This window comes from Saccopteryx bilineata, chromosome 11, assembly GCF_036850765.1.
Source record: "Saccopteryx bilineata isolate mSacBil1 chromosome 11, mSacBil1_pri_phased_curated, whole genome shotgun sequence".
In the NCBI taxonomy this organism is placed as follows: domain Eukaryota; kingdom Metazoa; phylum Chordata; class Mammalia; order Chiroptera; family Emballonuridae; genus Saccopteryx; species Saccopteryx bilineata.
Window position 1 is genome coordinate 43,949,164 of NC_089500.1, and position 19,407 is coordinate 43,968,570.

General features: G+C 44.1%; 1 protein-coding gene and 1 non-coding gene across 2 annotated transcripts in view; both read right to left on the minus strand.

The window, feature by feature from the left end:
• Positions 1–4,730: 4,730 nt before the first annotated feature.
• TRNAA-CGC (transfer RNA alanine (anticodon CGC)) lies at positions 4,731–4,806 on the minus strand. Its single transcript has one exon. It is a non-coding gene; the product is annotated as a tRNA-Ala (tRNA).
• Positions 4,807–7,372: 2,566 nt separating this feature from the next.
• Positions 7,373–19,407, minus strand: part of ANKRD29 (ankyrin repeat domain 29) — a 37,649-nt gene continuing 25,614 nt past the window's right edge. Inside the window, exons 6-9 of the mRNA XM_066247363.1 lie at positions 18,562–18,660; positions 16,327–16,422; positions 13,603–13,701; positions 7,373–9,145 (exon numbers count right to left, since the gene is read on the minus strand). Coding sequence (XP_066103460.1) covers positions 9,062–9,145; positions 13,603–13,701; positions 16,327–16,422; positions 18,562–18,660 — 378 coding nt within the window. The 3' untranslated portion in view covers positions 7,373–9,061. The remainder of the gene's footprint in view (positions 9,146–13,602; positions 13,702–16,326; positions 16,423–18,561; positions 18,661–19,407) is intronic.

Genomic DNA, 19,407 nt, shown 5'->3' on the forward strand with positions numbered 1-19,407 from the left:
GATTTTAGATGAAATTGAAATTAAAATATTTTCATGGGACCTTAAAAGTATCAGGGGCTCTGGGCACTGTGCCTACTGTACTTACTGTGCCTAATAGAGAAGTTAGACCTGTTTTTGATGCCAGTGCCATAAACTTCCCATAGTATTCACAGACATTGCAAGTTTTGCTCAGAGACTGCCCCAAAAAGATCCAGGAACAGCAGCTGGCGCTGGCCCTAGAAGGACACCTGTGCATAGTGTGGAAAAACGACCAGCTGAACATAGAGAACGGGAGCACAGGACCAGCTCACACCTCTCTCCCTTCGTCAGGCCACATACTGCCAACACATTTGGTAAAATACAGGAATCCTTGAGTTAACGTTTCTGCCAAACTCCAGGGCAGTGGTTCTCAACCTTTCTAATGCCGTGACCCTGCAATACAGTTCCTCATGTTGCGGTGACCCCAAACCAAAAAATAATTTTGGTGGCTACTTCATAACTGTAATTTTGCTACAGTTATGATTCAGAATGTAAATACCTGATATGCATTATGTATTTTCTGATGGCTTTAGGCGACCCCGCTGGGGTCGTGAGCCACAGGTTGAGAACTGCTGCTCTAGGGAGTTTTAGATTATTTTTGAGAACCTCTTTTTGGTAACAGACTTTTTTCTTTTTTATTAATATTCAATGCATAAATTATACAAAGCTTACATGTACAGTTGAGTTTTTACATATTGTACACTTCTATTAGTTATCTATTACATCATAAATTATCTAAAAATGTAGTATATTAAAAGAACAGATGTTTATTATTTCACAGTTTCTGTTAGCCAGGGGTTTAGGTCATTCTGTCTCAGGTTCCCTCACGGGCTGTGGTCAAGATGTCAGCCAGGCTGCTGTGATCTGGAGGCCGGACGGGGCTGGAGAACCTGCTCCCAGGCGGGCTGGCGGGAGGTCTCAGTGCCTCGCTCCCCAGGTGGGCTGCTCTGTGGGCTGCTCAAATGTCCTCAGGACTTGGCAGTTGGCTCCTCTTGAGTGAGATCCAAGAGAGAACAGGCAGTCACATGTGTTTTATGATCAGTCTCTAAAGTAAAATGCCATCACTTTTACCATATTCTGCTGATGACACAGACCAGGCCCAATACGGTGTAGGATGAGGACTATACAAGGACAAGAATAGCAGAGGAGGGGAGCAATGGGGGCCGTCTTGGAGGCTGGTTACCACAGCCCAGGCAGCCACCACTGAGAAAAAGTACACAGCCTTTTCCCAGTATCATCCCTCTCCTCCAACCAAGACGGGGCCACTATTCTGACTTCTGTCACCATGGCTTAATTTTACCTGTTCTTGAACTTCATGTCAATAGAATCATGCTCCATTTTGTCTGGTTTCTTTACTCAACATTCTGAAATGTGTGGATGTGAGAATCATTCTCATTTCTCATAGCAGTTCATCCTTTTTTATTGCTCAGTATTATTCCATGATAGAAAACTACCATTGCAGACATTTGGCTTGTTGCCAGTTTTGACTATTACAGAGTTATGAACATTCTTATAGATGTCTTTTGTTTGAAATATGCACTCAATTCTCATGAGTTCTGAAATAGACTTTTAAAACTCTATACTTAAGCAAGCTAGTTGTCACTGAGATCTTCATTTAAAAGATCTTACAGCTACAAGTCGTGACTTTGGTGCCAGTGGTTCTGACTGACTCAGAAATGGGGTACTGTTGGTCAAACTTACAGTAAAATATTATTCATTCTAGTAAGTATACTTGACTTGGAGATTAACACAGTCGTGGGTTATGCTGGAACTTTCACTCAGATACAATGCTACCAGCTTGGGGATAACTTGAAACTTATTCAGTGTTTCACAATGGTGTTCTTTTCTTTGGAGGATTCAGTCACATGACACAATTTCTTTTGCCTGGAGTGGTTTTTGGTCTGATCTTCTAATAAAGGGAGTCTAGCTCTAATAAACTGAAGACTTCCTTTCTTAGGCTATTCTTACAAGTCCAACTGCAGGAAGTGGGGAGAACAATAAAATTCCCCTCATTAAAACTTAGAGGGTCAAGCCTTGGCCAGTTGGCTCAGCAGCAGAGCATCATCAGCCTGGTATGTAGAAGTCCCACGTTTGATTCCCAGTCAGGGCACACAGGAGAAGCAACCATCTGTTTCTCTACCTCTTCTTCTTCTTCTCTCTCTCTCTTCCCCTCTCGCAACCATGGCTCAAACAGTTTGAGCAGGTTGGCTCTGGGTGCTGAGGATAGCTCCATGGCCTCACCTCAGGTGCTAAAAATAGCTTGGTTGCTGAGCAACAGAGCAGCAGCCCCAGGTGGGCAGAGCATTGCTGGGTAGGAGGCTTGCCAGGTGGATCCTGGTTGGGGTGCATGTGGGAGTCTGTCTCTGCCTCCCCACCTCTCGTTATATATATATATATATATATATATATATATATATATATATATATATTCATTTTAGAGAGGAGGGAGGGAGAGAGAGAGAGAGAGAGAGAGAGAGAGAGAGAGAGAGAAGAGGGAGGAGCAGAAAGCATCAACTCCCATATATGCCTTGACCAGACAAGTGCAGAGTTTTGAACCGGCAACCTCAGTGTTCCCAGGTTGACGCTTTATCCACTGCGCCACCAGAGGTCAGGCACTCATTATATATATATATATCACAAAAATTTGGGAATATTTCAAAATGAATATGAAGCTATAAAATATCCCCTAATTTTTGTGAGCAGTATATATATTATATAAAACAACTTAAGAGGCTTAAAACCCAGTGAGGGAGAGAAGAGGCTAAAGATGGGAGAAATAATTCTTCCAATCTCTAGAAAGTGTCAGGAGAGGCTTCACAACCAAAGTCTAGCAATCACAACTAAAATTATTTCAAGACAACCATTTATTTTAATTTAACATTAGCTCCAGGTCCTGACTAGTTACTGGGAACAGTCATCCTTATCCTCTTCAACATAGGGCTAGCGTTTTTTGGGACTGAATAAGCTCACCAAGGCCAAAGTGTGGAGCAAAAGGAAAGTGTGGAATCAGTGTTAGGTGGCCAGCCCTTGTGTTATATGGCCACACTTTTTCAAGGGGCTTGCGGCCCACTCTCTTCTCCTCCGGATTTCCCCCTTCCTTGATATGTTTCACTTCCCACTCCTGTCCATTTCATCTCATTTTTGCTAGCTTCCCTTTTTGCTTCAAGTTCTTTCTCAATTTTTCCTCTCGAGTCTCCTCCCTCTTGCATCCCATGACTTCAACCATAGCTTCTACATCGATGATGCCCCAAGTCAGTAACAATCTTGTCCTAAACATCAGCTGATCTTTACAAGTGCCTTCTGGAATCTATTTCACACATTCTTCAAACTAAGGATGTCTAAAACTCTCTCTCCCTGACTCCACCCTGAACTCTTCCCTGTTTCCTAACACAGCTATCGGCACCATCCACCACGTAAATCTTGTGTGTGGGACAGAGTTAACTCAGCAGACCTGAGACTGCTACCCACTATCTTTAGGAATTTTTGCTTACAGGTTGGCTGTTGGGTGGCATCTGAGGACTTGGCTGTCAAACAGTTCCCTACATTGATATAAAACTTTCCCTAAATGACAGTGGCTCACTGTGCCTACATTGTTTGTACAAATAATGTGGTTTATGCTGAATGCCTGTTTTCCTTCTGGAAGTCTGGGATTTTGCTAAATGCTAAGGAGAGGGTGCCTATGTGACCAGTTCTCAATGAAAAGCCGGGGTGAGTTTCTAATGAGCTTCCCTAGTAGACAACACTTCACAATGTTGTCACAACTTGTTGCTAGAGGGATTAAACTCATCCTGTGACTCCGTTGGAGAGGACTCTTGGAAGCTTGCACCTGATTTCTTCTACCTTTACTTCATTTCCCTATCCCTTTGCTGATTTGTCATACTGTATATCCATTTGCTGTCATCTTAGCCATGAATATGACCATATGATGAGCTCTGGGAGTCCTCCTAGCAGACTACCCAAACTGGGAGTAGTCTTAGGGTCCCCTGCATAACTTAGTATAATTCCTAACTCTCATTTCTTCCTTACCCTCTATGTTCAATTAATCACCATCACCAACTATTATTAGCTCTACCTCTAACTATTTTGAAAAATATGTCCTGTATTCTCCACCCTTACTGCCTCTGTGATTCTACCTAGGCACTACTCTCCCCTTTTCCACCCTAAAAACTTCAAAACCCAAAGGCTGGTGGGCAGCACCAAGCCAACACTAAGAGGCAGGCATCTCTCAAAGCCTGCTACCTCAGCAGCAAGACAGGGATATTAACCGTGCCTATTTCATAGGGTTGTTGTCAGGGGTAAATGGGAAAATGCATATAGACTTTATGAGATTATCTATGTAAGTGCTTAGCACGTTACAATCCTTCAGCAAATGTTATCTGCTCTTTCTTTTTTTTTTTTTTTTTTTGTATTTTTCTGAAGCTAGAAATGGGGAGAGACAGTCAGACAGACTCCCGCATGCGCCCGACCGGGATCCACCCAGCACGCCCACCAGGGGGCGACGCTCTGCCCACCAGGGGGCAATGCTCTGCCCCTCCGGGGCGTTGCTCTGCCGTGACCAGAGCCACTCTAGCGCCTGGGGCAGAGGCCAAGCAGCCATCCCCAGCTCCCGGGCCATCCCTGCTCCAATGGAGCCTCGGCTGCGGGAGGGGAAGAGAGAGACAGAGAGGAAGGAGAGGGGAGGGGTGGAGAAGCAAATGGGCGCTTCTCCTGTGTGCTCTGGCCGGGAATTGAACCAGGGACTTCTGCATGCGAGGCCGACGCTCTACCACTGAGCCAACCGGCCAGGGCCTATCTGTTCTTTCTATTGTTATTAATAATCTGCTCACTCCACCTGTGAGACTCAGCCAGTTCTAGCACCAAAACCATTCTGCTAGGAATGAGGACCTGAGTTTCTCACTCCTATAATATGCAGTGCAGGTTCACCCCAAAACGCAGGCATCTCTGTCAGGTTCCAAGCAGCCTGGATTTGGGGGTGCTCTTGTTCCTGGTTAGGTGTCCCAGCGTGGGGCAACGATGAAACAGCTTTCTTGTGGTTGCAACAGGGCAGATGGTGCAGGGAAGTAAGCCAGGATGGCCATGGAGTTTTCTAGATTCCTGATGTTACTGCTACAAATATTTGTTTCCTAAACAAGAAGCTGTGCAAAACCACCAGCTATTTCAGAAGAAAAAGCCAGGAACATCATAGACAATAAACTAGAAATTAAGACATTCTCTCTCACACACACAGAATCAATATGTGAGAGATAGACATATTAATAGTACGGGGGAACCCTTTCACAATGTATACAAGCATACCTTGGAGGTATTGCAGGTTTGGTTCCAAACCACTACAATAAAATAAGACATAATCTTCTGGCTGGCAAAGGGTCTTGCCTTCAATTTATAAAAAACACAATATCCATGAAGTACAATACAATGAGGTTTGCCTATGCGAAGTCATCACAAGGTACAATTAAGAGTTTCTATCTTTATTTTTATTATTATTATTTTTTTGAGCAAGGAAAGGGGAGAGAGAGAGAGAAAGAAAGAGAGAAATGCATCAACTAGTTGTTCCACTTAGTTGCGCCATTGATTGATTCTCATATGTGCCCTGACCAAGGCTTGAACTAGAGACCTCGAGCTCAAAGCGGTGGCCTCGGGATCAAGCTGGCAACCCTGGGATCAGTGACCCCAGACTCAAGCTCAAGACCCCGGTGCCCCAGGACCACGCTCTGTCCACTGTGCCATGGGCCAGGGCCAAAAGTTTCTATCTTTAGTATCTTCCGTGACTATCCCAGGAATTTTTGTCTGAATAAAATACCTTTTCAATCATTATAAAAGTTATCTACAGCCCTGGCCGGTTGGCTCAACGATAGAGTGTCAACCTGGCTTGTGGAAGTCCTGGGATCAATTCCCAGTTAGGGCACACAGGAGAAGTGACCATCTGCTTCTCCACCTCTCCTTCTTCTCTCTCTCTCTCTCCTCTCTCTCTCTCTCTCTCTCTCTCTCTCTCTCTCTCTCTCTCTCTTCTCTCTCTCTCTCTCCTCTCTCTCTCTCTCTTCCCTTCCTGTAGCCATGGCTCGATCGATGGGCTCAAGTGAGTTGGCCCTGGGCACTGAAGATGGCTCCATGGCATCTGCCTCAGGCACTAAAAATGGCTCTGGTTGCAACAGATCAAGGACCCCAGATGGGCAGAGCATCGCCCCCTAGTGGGCTGGCTGGGTAGATCCTGGTCTGGGCACATGTGAGAGTCTGTCTCTGCCTCCCCTCCTCTCACTAAAAAGAGAGAGAGAGAGAGAGAGAGAGAGAGTAAAGAGCCTGACCAGGCAGTGGCACAGTGGATAGAGCATCGAACTGGGATGCGGAAGACCCAGGTTCAAGACCCTGCTTGAGCGTGGGCTCATCTGGTTTGAGCAAAGCTCAACAGCTTGGACCCAAGGTCGCTGGCTCAAGCAAGGGTTACTCGGTCTGCTGTATCCCCACAGTCAAGGCACATATGAGAAAGCAATCAATGAACAACTAAGGTGTCGCAACGAAAAACTAATGATTGATGCTTCTCATCTCTCTCCATTCCTGTCTGTCTGTCCCTATCTAACCCTCTCTCTCTGACTCTCTGTCTCTGTAAAAAAAAAAAAAGAAAAAAGACTATCTTTTAATTTCAAAATTATATTTCATTGTTTACTGATTTAAAGAAAAAGTTTGGAGTAACACTGCAAGTTGTTAAAATAGTCTTTTGGATTTACATTTCCCTCCATTTTAACAGGTATTTACATAGAACAATGGCTGGAAACCAGAGCAGAACATAAACAAGAAAATGAAAGATATGTTTTTAAATAACAGAAATACCATCAGTGTTTATTATGGCAGGTTATAGAAAGAAGGTATAATTTTTGTGTATGCAATTAAGCACTGACAAAGGCATTCAGACACCATTGATTTTTGATTGATAAAATGGCTACTCAGCCACCATCTTTCTTAAGAACAATGCAGGCCTGAGCGAGGAAGAAGGACTTGCTTACTCAGTAATCCGGCTCAGAACTCCCGTTAGCTCAGGGGTTGGGAATCTTTTTGGCTGAGAGAGCCATGAACGCCACATATTTTAAAATGTAATTCCATGAGAGCCATACAACGACCCGTGTACGTTAAGCATTATCCAATAAAAATTTGGTGTTGTCCTGGAGGACAGCTGTGATTGGCTCCAGCCACCCGCAACCATGGACATGAGTGGTAGGAAATTAATGGATTGTAATACATGAGAACTTTATATTTTTAATGTTATTATTATTTTTATTAAAGATTTGTCTGTGAGTCAGATGCAGCCATCAAAAGAGCCACATCTGGCTCACGAGCCATAGGTTCCTGACCCCTGCTTTAGCTGGGTGCTGATAAAGGATGATTGATCCAGAGTGCAAACAATTTTGAGGAACTGTGGCACCACTCCCAACCACAAACAGATGAAGCTATCTTGCAGCTGCCTTTGCCCAAGGCCTTTTGACACATGTCACATCCCTACAACCCCTGCCCCATATCTCCCTCAGGGCCAGCATGGCTTGGTCTGTGTCAGCTCACCTGCACCCAGACATTTTAAAATAAGTTTTATTTTTGGAAGACAGTAGCTTCATGCTTTTGGTTTGGCCTGCGGTTTCCGCCCTTCAATTATAAGGTGCATCGAATATAAAATTTGACACCCCTTCTCAAAGGAATAATTCAGTAAAACCCAGGTTTTTTTCTTGGAATCAATCAGTTCAAAAACATGCATAGATGAACACTTACTAATTACCAATAACAGTCTTTTATTACTTATACTTCTGCAATAGTAATAGCAACATATTGTACTTGCATGTATCATATTTTATCCAAAGACTTCAAAGTTTGTATTAAGCGATGTGATACTGGAAGCTCAAGATTCCATAGCATGTTAAATCTACCTAGTTATGGTACAGAAAATAGATTCCCAATAATAGAACCAAGATAAAATCTCAAAGAAAGAAGCCTAAATTTCCTATGGTTTGTAATTTTTCTGAATTTCCAAATTGGCCACTTGTACCCTATCCTACCTACAATATAGACTCTAGGTCAGGGGTCGGAAACCTTTTTGGCTGAGAGAGCCATGAACACCACATATTTTAAAATGTAATTCCGTGAGAGCCATACAACGACCCGTGTATGGTATGCATTATCCAATAAAAATTTGGTGTTATCCCGGAGGACAGCTGTGATTGGCTCCAGCCACCTGCAACCATGAACATGAGCAGTAGGAAATGGATTGTAATACATGAGAATGTTTTATATTTTTAACATTATTTTTTTTATTAAAGATTTGTCTGTGAGTCAGATGCAGCCATCAAAAGAGCCACATCTGGCTCACGAGCCATAGGTTCCCAACCCCTGCTCTAGGTAAAAATAATTTTTACATGTTAGGAATAAGATGAGGATCAACTCACAAATGAACAATATGTCTTTTTTATAGTTGAACAGTCCATCCATAAAAAACACATGGTGGAATGTTAAGAGCAGCTTTTTAACACTGCAACTTTATACATCACTGAGTCTTAGTAACCATGCCTCTGATCCCGGTTAGAAGAAAACATTTCACTCTGGGATGACACACATGTATATGTGTAAAATATAAAGGAGCTATGCATTTTAGCACACTTAACATATAACACAAAAGCAAAAGTGCATTGATTCATTGAAGGTCAGACTTTCAGTCTTTTAAAGGCTTGCAGTGTTTCTGTCTTCTTACTTAAAGCTCCTAGAACTTTAGAGTTTAACTGAGAAATCCAAGTTAGTATACTTTAAAATGAGTTTCTGTGGAATCCACAAAACTGTCAGGCCCACCGCAGTGGGGTTACTGGCCAGTGTGGGCCCATGTAAATGAGGGGAAAGGGTCCCTGAGCTGTTCTTACCTCAGGGCACAGAGCACAGCTCTCTTGGTTAGGGACCCAGGGTGGACATTCAGAGCATTTTCTTTCTTAAAAGAATTTCCAGCACTATTTGAAAGCAATTTCTAGTTGGACAATGTGGTTCAGGTTTCTACCTTTCAGTCAAACGTGCAACTCAGTTAACTTTTCCTGTGTCCTTCTTTACCTCGGAGGAGGCGCAAGATACGTTCATTTTTGGTTAATTCTGCCGGTATTTTATTAGCCTGAAAGAAGATAACATAGGCATTAGTGAATTTCCACAGTTGGTGTGGTTTTAGGGATTCCAAAGAGGGGGCTCTGATTCAAACTTGCTTCTCCACTGGTGAAAAACCCCACTGGACTCTCTGCTTTGTATTAGTGATTAAAGGTCTCTTTTAAATGTAAAAATATCATGGGTTATTTTCTTACCATATTGTTAGCGTTATTTTTCTGTCTAGCCATATCTCTTACTAGACTGTAATCTCCTGGATGCCAGGGTCCATGTTTTATTAATCTGAGCATTCTCATTTCCAGCACAATGCGTAGCATATCTAGCATGTGCTTAATAACTACTGGTAACATTAAATTTGATACTTTATGTTTAATTAGTTTATTATATGAGGCAGTCTGTTTCATAGGGATGTGAGATTCAGGATAGGTCTCTTCTGATGAGAAGGCCGAGTTAGGAACATCCAGAGACACCTGGGGAAGAGCAGCTCAGTGGCCCCCACTTCCCACATGACCTGTCTCATTGTACGTCCTTTCTTTACATCGCACTGCTGAGATACAGTCCTACACTTGAATTTAGCCAAAAGGCCAAGAAGCGATTGAGACACATTCCTTATGCATTTAATCTGTGAGCAAGTCCTTACCATATGCAATAAATGTATGGTTCTTAAACTTTTGGTCTCAGGACCTTTCAACACTTTTTTTTTTTTTTGTGGCAGAGACAGAGAGAGTCAGAGAGAGGGATAGACAGGCAGGAAGGGAGAGAGATGAGAAACATCAATTCTTCGTTGCGGTTCCTTAGTTGTTCATTGATTGACTTCTCACATGTGCCTTGACCGTGGGGCTACAGCAGACTGAGTGACCCCTTGCTCGAGCCAGTAACCTTGGGCTCAAGCTGGTGAGCCTTGTTCAAACCAGATGAGCCCGTGCTCAAGCTGGTGACCTCGGGGTCTCGAACCTGGGTCCTCCACATCCTAGTCTGACGCTCTATCCACTGCACCCTTTGTAAAGCCAGTAGCCATGGTCGCCATCACAGCCGCCTGGCCCATGCGGGTTCGCATTAGATTCGGACAGTTGGTCAAGAAACAACGGAGCCAAGAACTGGTGGGCCATTAGCTTTAATCCTAGCTTGCTTGCACCTGGCGGGCAAGTAAAAACACACACTGGGCTCCAAAACCCACTCATTCAGTGCTCACAAAGCTACTGATTTATCCAAGTTTCCTAGAATCTAAGGTTTCTAGCTCACCAGCCTTATTCACCTCTGTTCTCCATCTCCTACTCTTTGCACAAACTCTGCACTAACTGGCTTCTCCTTCAGCACTCCACCATCTTGGCTGCTTCTCCTCTCCTCCATGTGGCCTTTCTTTGCTCTCCTCCAGCATGGGCTCCTCCTAGAACATAATCACTCTTCTCCCGAACAATGTGATCTCTCCTTTTTAAAACCTTTTGGTGCGAAAGCCCTCCCCCAACACACGTTAATACAATCACGCCCATCCCAAGCAAGAAGGGCAATTAATACTATCACCTGGGTGACGGGCTTTCACGTGGGCAGCGCCATCTTTAACGAAGTGAGCATAATATATTTTATCTGCCCAACACCCTTTTAACACTCTTAAAAATTATTAAGGACCCCAACGAGCTTTTGTTTTTAACTGGTTAGAAATGAAAACTAAAAAAATAATTAAAATATATTTATTAATTTATTAAAAATAACAAACCCATTACAGGTTAACATAAATAACATATTTATGAAAAATAATGAAATTTTCAAAAACAAAGAAGTTAACGTGAAGAGTAGCATTGTTAATAGTTTTACACTTCTACAATGCTTAATAGAAGACAGTTGGATTGAGTCTCATATTTGCTTGTGTTTCCTATCTACCGTGATATGTTACTTTGGTTTGAAGAACAGAAGAACATTCAGCTTCACACAGAGAGATAGTTGGAAAAGGGAGGAGCATTTCAATAGCCTTTTCAGATCATCGTAGACATTCTTGTTTGATGCAAGACCCCTACAGGACTAGTGGTAGTTGCTTAAAGGTAACTGCAATCTGCAATTTGAAACCATGTCAATGAACTTTTCATACTCTGTTACATGAAAACACATAGGACTATCTAGGTACAGGTGGATTTCTTTTTACCCATGCATGATTTGTAACATCATGCACTGATCATTTAGAAAACATTAGTTTACTGAGTTATGCAGAGCTTCCAAATGCTGACATGTTTCATTATAAAATATCAAAAGATCACACTCAGTATTACCATTGATTCAGCAAAAAAAAGCCTTGAAGTATTAGGAAGTTGTTAGGCTCACATGGTGGCTACTAGTCATTCTTTCCAGTAAAAGTGATGCTCTATTAAAAATGTGACAGGTTCATTTTGCAATTCCAACAATTGCACAAGTGCTTTCTTTTTGAGATACCATCACATTCAACGTGCAACAGATGTGCTTTACGTATATTTCCCATTTGGCCATGCCGAATATTAAAAGACACAGAGCATGGGTCAAGATTTCTTAAAATTAAAATTGTAAATGAATCAGAATCAAAATAAGTAATTACATATAATAAAATATAATTATAAAATAAAATATAATAAAAATAAATACCAAAAAACAAATAAAATTAAAAATTTTTAAACAGCTTCATTTAAGAGGTTCTTAAGTAAAACTGGTATTTTTGTAAAATAATTTACAAAATTTGTAAAAGAACTCACAAAGGTATATAAAATTATTTGCCAGTCCAGTCTGGTGCCCCTGTTTGAGGTGTACTAGGGTGCCAATGGTGTCGCCTGCCTCTGCTTTTGCATCTTGGGAACAAATGCCAGCTCAGTGAAAAAGGCAGATGATGTCCTTGTATTAAGAATAGTGTTTTGACTTTAGAGCTTCTGAAAGGGGCTTGAGGATCCTTAGGGGTCCCCAGACCACAGTTTGAGAACTGTTGTTATAGATGAATCAAAAGGATGTTCCTGGGCCCTGGCTGATTGACTCAGTGGAAGAGCGTTGGCTCGGTGTGTGGATGTCCTGGATTCGATTCCTGGCCGGGGCACACAGGAGAAATGCCCATCTGCTTCTCTACCCCTCTCCCTCTAGCTTCTCTCTATCTCTCTCTTCCCCTCCCGCATCCAAGACTCCATTGGCGCGAGTTGGCCTTGGGTGCTGAGGATGGCTCCAGAGCCTCTGCTTCAGTAGCTAAGAAGAGCTTGGTTTCTGAGCAACAAAGTAATGCCCCAGATGGGGAGAGCATTGCCTAGTAGGGGGCTTGCGGGGTGGATCCCGGTCAGGGTGCATGCAGGAGTCTGTTTCTCTGCCTTCCCTCCTCTCACTGGAAAAAAAAAAAAAAAAAGATGTTCCTAGGATTTTAGGGGAGGCAATTAAAGTGTAGAAAGGCACTAGAATGGGGCAGCGGGCTAGTATGGGGCAGAGGGCTAGTATGAAATAAAAATTGCTTTTCATATCTTCCCCTATCGATAAGCACCACTCCCTCTTCCTCCTTCAAAGGTTAGTCATTTAGTGTGTTTCCTTATGACCTTTCCTAGGCTACTAACTCCACCCTCACCCCAGCCTGTTCATTTGCCTGCTTATGCAGATGTTGAATAAGAGGAAATACAATGACAATCGTTTTGTTTGTTTTCTGCGCATCTTCTACTTCCAAATTTGGCCTAATTGTAAACTAATGATTTTGAGCCATAAAAAATATGGGTTGGGGGCCTGGCCAGGCGGTGACACAGTCAATAGAGCATTGGACTAGGATGCGGAGGACCCAGGTTCGAGACCCTGAGGTCACCAGCTTGAGCGCGGGCTCATCTGGTTTGAGCAAAGCTCACCAGCTTGGACCCAAAGCCTCTGGCTCAAGCAAGGGGTTACTCGGTTTGCTGAAGGCCCGCAGTCAAGGCACATATGAGAAAGCAATCAATGAACAACTAAGGTGTCGCAACGAAAAACTGATGATTGATGCTTCTCATCTCTCTCCATTCCTGTCTGTCTGTCCCTATCTATCCCTCTCTCTGACTCTCTGTCTCTGTAAAAAAAAAGGGGGGGGTTGGTTTTGTAACAGTGGTATGAAGTCCTGTTAACAATTTAAAATTCACATTTTCCCCATGTAGACACCAAGTAGAGTACCAACCGTTCTCAACATATGAACATCCAATTTATGGGGGCTGGTGATAAATACCAGCACTTGGACATTTTTAGGACACTTCTCTGATGACAGAACACTCATAACCCCGGGAGGCTGCACCATTGTTAGCTGAAATCTATTGATGATAGAGGTTGTCAGTATAATTCTCTGGGTCCAAAGGTACTTACTGCTCACTCACAACCTAATGGCAACCTTTCATGCCAGTACTGCGCTCAAGTACAAAGATAGCAACAGGAGCCAGAGAGATGTTACCTTGGTTAAGGTAGATGCTGCCTCATCTCTTTGCACAGGTGCCTAACAGAGCTAAAAGGTATGTAAGGTAAGACCAGTACCTTGTTTCTCAGGGATGGGTCTGCCCCTGCTTCCAGGAGCAGTGTGACTGTTTTGATATTCCCGCTGAGCACTGCCGCATGGAGCGCTGACGTCCCATTCTAGGAGAAAAGGACAGTGTGCATCAGAGTGCGCTCACAGTTAGCAGCACTCAGCTTGGCTGTCATCATAAACCAGCCTGAGGGATGCGACTGTAACGTTGGAGCCTTGCTCTTCTTACGTTCCCTCTTCCAAGTCACATCAGCATCTAACATAGTGTCCTCAGTTACGCAGTGGTTGGTGAGTGTAAATATGGCCAATGTTCTTTTGCAAGTGAAACAAGAAGTCTGACCCAGGGTGCCCATGGCCTCATGATCACCGGTCAGTTGTGTTGCTGTGGAAAATACAATACTGTGTCAAAGACATTTTTTTCCCAACATGTATAGTCTCTGGACTTTTAGTGTGCCATTCCCAGCAAGGCTGGAGGAGTGGCTGGTTAGCTCACAAGCTGACCTGTCAGCCCAGCTACACACGCTCTGCTCACTCAGGTGGGCAGGGAAGCCACTGTGGAGTATAGGGTGTAAGAGTAAGAGTACATGGGGTGAGGAAAGCTCCCAAGCCCCGAGTTGGATTATTTCTGAGCATAGAAGGACCTAGTGGAAAGGTTGCTGATATTTCATTAAATTCACTACAAATATATATTTATTGAAATGAGGAAGTAGCTATGTTCAGCCATGTAGCCGAATTCTAGAAAGGGAGAGAAGAGAATACCACAAACCTCATATAAGAATGACAGTCGGCCCTGGCCGGTTGGCTCAGTGGTAGAGTGTCGGCCTGGCGTGCGGGAGTCCTGGGTTCAATTCCCAGCCAGGGCACACAGGAGACACGCCCATCTGCTTCTCCACTCCTCCCTCTCTCCTTCCTCTCTGTCTCTCTCTTCCCCTCCCACAGCCAAGGCTCCATTGGAGCAAAGTTGGCCCAGGTGCTGAGGATGGCTCTGTGGCCTCTGCCTCAGGCACTAGAATGGCTCTGGTTGCGGCAGAGCGACGCCCCAGATGGGCAGAGCATTGCCCCCTGGTGGGCGTGCTGGGTGGATCTCAGTCGGGAGCATGCAGGAGTCTGTCTGACTGCCTCCCCATTTCCAACTTCAAAAAAATACAAAAAAAAAAAAAAAAAAAAGAATGACAGTCATATAACATTTGTCCATATATATCTGTACATATATCTGTGAATAGTACCTACATGCAAGCTTAGTTTCCAAATTCACTACCTATAATAAAAAAAATACTGTCCCAGTTTGTAAAAGAGCAAAATATCGTGCCCAGAGAAAATTGCCAGGAAAGTAGCATTTTCCCACATTTGCTTTGATAATACATACAGTAGTTCACAAATCCAGCAACATTTCAGTTATATAAATCCTAACCAGCCTATTGACCTCACCAATGTGCAACATGACCAAAACTAAAAAAACAACCCAAAAAGGAGCTGTTTGAAATGAGACTAGCTATGGCAAAGTCCATTTCTGAAGTTCATCTCTTTTTTTTTTTAAGTTTGTTTCTTTTATTCATAGAAAGTTCACTTTCATAGATAGTTCTCACTTTAGAAACACTATTAACAAGTGTAGCTTTCTGTCTTCCAAGCTCACAGAAGACTAGAAGTAGCTCACTGGGACAGGGGCGAGGACCCAGCACGCTGACCACAGCAGCTGTCTCAGCTGGCAGCATGAATGGAGCCTAAAGATATGAAGATCAGAATCAGTGTCCAAAATGCCTCTGGGACCAATGAAAGTCAAGTGACTTCATACACATCAAAAGACCCTGAGGGTGTGGTCCAGAATGTGCCAAGCCACTGTCCCAAGTTTAGAACAGATTTAGTGTCCTCTGCCTAAAAAAATCAGAAGACTGTATACTAGGAGTCAGCAAACTACAGCCTGTGGGCTGAATCTAACCTGCTGCCTGTTTTTCTGTGTCCTGGTAAGATTAAAAAAAAAAAAAATTAAAAGAAGGAAAAGTATTTTGTAATGTTTGAATACTGAATTCCAGAAATACAATGTCCATAAAGTTTTATCGGAATGCAGCCACACCGGTTTGTTGGTTTGTTTGAATTTTCCATGCCTGATTTTGTGCTACAAAAGCAGAGACGAGCAGTTGAAACAAAGATTGTATGGCCTGCAGAGCCTAAAATATTTACTACCTGATCCTTTACTGCCAACCCTGGTATATACTATAGTTTAGAAATATTTTATTCTCAAATGATTAAAACTTAAAAAAGAGTTCTGGGGCTCGGACTTCTGGAAGACTGAGTTCCCCAAAGCGACACATTCTCGGAGGCTCGTTTTATTTCACTTAAGGTAACGATGTGGTTCTTGGCTCCAGATAATGAAGAGACGGAACGTGAACACCTGTCTCCCATGTTTTGTGGGACAAAAATTACCTGTTTTAAGATTTGTGGAAGATTTCACAAATCCTCCAATGGTTGACTTTCCAAGTTAGAGATTTCATTAGAACTGATTTTTTTTTTTCTGGAAAACTAGGTACTGACACAGTATGGTTCATTCTTTTTACCACCTTCTCATTTCTACCAGTGCCCACGAATCTTCAACATTAAGAAGTTGTAGTTATGTTCTTTCAAGAATACAAATAACTATGTGAATTATACTCATTTTCTACTGCAGTCCCCAAGTATAGATTTCTTCATTTCTAACCTCTTTCTTTTACAGACTGTCAAAATTTCTCTTTAGCTCTTACCTTCAAAATACCAAGGGTAGGTGAGAATTTCAGCAACTCCTCTATAACATCATTATACCCTTTGTTGGCTGCTTTCAGTAATGCTGTTGTACCATCCTTCATAGAGAAAGATAAAAGTTGATCATTAATATATGTGTGTGTTGGCCAAGAACTAAATATGAGTTGAGAACCAGACCTGCAATGTCTTTTAATCTAGGAGTATTTTTAGAGCACATTAAGCAGTTGATTCTGCATAAAAAAATACTGGACAATAGGTGACTTCTTATATTATCTCCAGACCCTGCCAGTAGGGAGTCACACTCTTCCAGTCCCTTAGAACACTGGGTAAGTGACAAGAGGAATTTCAAGAGCATATTTTTAGGACATAGACATTCTCTGTAGTTCATGAATTAGCAGAAATTAATTGTTGAACTCTTTGCAATGACTTACATAACTCTTGAATTGTATTCAGTTTTAAAATTTTAATTTTTTTTTTTGTGACAGAGACAGCAGAAAAGATAGGAAGGGAGAGAGATGAGAAGCATTACTTCCTCCTTGCGGCACCTTAGTTGCTCATTGATTGCTTTCTCATACGTGCCTTGACCAGGGGGCTACAGCAGACCCAGTGACCCCTTGCTCAAACCAGATGAGCCTGCGCTCAAGCTGGTGACCTCAGGGTTTCGAACCTGGGTCTTCCGCATCCCAATCCAACGCTCTATCCACTGCGCCACCAGTGGTCAGGCTTAAATGTGCTTTTCATTTTGCCTTTTCTTGTCTGTAACCTTGGTCTGATCTGCCCTAGGTATCTATTTGCCTGTGGTAGAGAGAGAGTAGGTAGAGGGAAGAGGGGGGGGGGAGGAAGGATAGATTGAAATCTGTTAAAAACAATGCAAAGACAAGTTAAAAAAATTAACATTTTGGCCAGGGCCGGTATGCTCAGTGGTATAGCATCGGCCAAGCATGTGGATTACCCCAGTTCGATTCCAGTCAGGGCACACAGGAGAAGCCCATCTGCTTCTCTACCCATCCCCCTCTCGCTTCTCTCTCTTTCTCCCTCCCTCCCTCTCATCCCATCCCCCCACCCCTTCCTGCAGCCAAGGTTTGATTAGAGCAAGTTGGCTCTGGGCGCTGAGGATGGCTCTATGGCCTCTGCCTCAGGCACTAAAAAATGACTCCAGCTGCAACAGAGCAAGGGCCCCAGATGGGCAGAGCATTGCCCCCTAGTGGGCTTGCCGGGTAGATGGGGGGTCAAGTGGGAGTCTGTCTCTGCCTCCCCTCCTCTCACTAAATTAAAAAAAAAATGTCACCACTGTCATCACTTTTTGGCCTGAGAAGAGATTTTCCAAATTCCTTTTTCTCTCACTTTAACCTATTAATTGCTGCATTTGGATGATTTAGCTCATAGAGTCCTCTTGTAGTAAAGGAAAGTCCCTGCCAGCCACCACCCAGCTGGAATGAGGAAGAACGATGGGAAATGAGGATTTTTCTTTTCTGCCTTTGGAGTCTGTAGGAAGAAGAGAGAGTGGGAGAGGGGAAATGGAGTGGCCAAGGATGCACCTTCTGATTTCCTCTTGGGGTTCTGACTTGGAAAAGGGAAGTGGGTCACATAAGAAGGAGTAATAAGGCCAGGCACTGTTTTTGTTTGTTTTTAAAGAATAGCAAGCTGCTCTTAATTCTATGGGGCAGAGAGCTGCCGTGGAACACAGGGAAGCAGAATTAGGTGACACTGGCAGAGGCTAAGTGAAGGCTGATGTGGGATGTGGAGCAGCGGTCTGTAGCTGGGGGAGCCACATGAGGCGAGCCAGACTGGAGCACCGCGGGACTCAGAACCACAGACACGCACCTCCATGCTTGGCCAGCTGCACTGCGGCCCCGTGCCAGCAGGAGGCGCAGTGCCAGCTGCACAAGCAGCCGCCAGGGCCATAACCCCCCAGGCAGCCCCAGGCCCAGGCTCTTCCCTCCACCATCCTCTCGGGTTCATCCAGAAGTCTGTTCAAATGGAGGAGCATCTCCTAGGTCTTACACAGTTCCTTTTTCTTACAGAGGCTGAGCTGCACTTGCTAAGTTTCAGCGGATTCATACATTTTACTTCGTTTCCCCACTAAAGAGCAGGTGGAAGTTGGGAGAAAACCCAGCTAAGTTACAGACCAGATGAAGCCGTGTTTCCTCTGCACGTATAAGCTGGTTCAATTTTGGAGCTTCAGCGCGTGTGTGTCCACCCTGAGCCGGGGTTGGGCGGCTGTCACTCAAACTCACCTGGCGCGCGGCGTCGCGGTCGGCCCCCCGCAGCAGCATCACCCTCACCACCTCGCTGTGGCCCATCTGCGACGCGATCCACAGCGGCGCCGTCCCGTCCTGCGGCGAGAGGACACGCTCGGACCCGGGCAGACCACACAGCATCCACACAGCAGCAAGTTACCACTTGGAAAGAACTCCCCGCTGACAAACGAAGAGGGTGATTTCAACTGTTACATAGAGGGGCATTAGTCAGGGCCTGGACTACTTGAGTAATTGCCCGTACTCAATTAAGGCAGATAAAACAGCAGTCTTATGGCAGAATCTTTTACCACAGAGCGTGGCTGAACCAAATTTGGCAAATCTGGGTGGGAGAAGTCAGCCTTTCTTTATTTCCCTTGGGACTGTCAGTTTGCATGCTTTCCTGGTTCACACACACAGCCTTAGTGCTTAGCAGGGGCCCTTCAGTCCCACAGAGGGGGCGCAGCTGCCCTTGAGGAGGGCTTGAGGACCAGAGAACTGAAGACACTTCTACTCTTCTGTTCTGGTGTCCAGGGACTTTAATTTTATGCAGAGTGTGATACCGTGTCTTCCGGGAGGTGCTTCACACTAGCTAATTACAGCAGAAAAACATCTTGGCAATACTTCCTATGTGTTACTCCCGCAACGACCCTGTCCTCGTGAACACGAAACCGGTCAGGAGGCTGAGAGGTACTGCTGCGGAGGAGAAAAGGCAGAACAGCCAAAGGACAGAGCGGTTCCTGCTGGGCAGGAAGGGAACTAGAGAACCCTTCGCATGCTGGCCGGAACTGTTGGAGAGGGAGGGTGGACGGGCCATAGTCAGTGAGGGTCCATGTTTCCCAACCC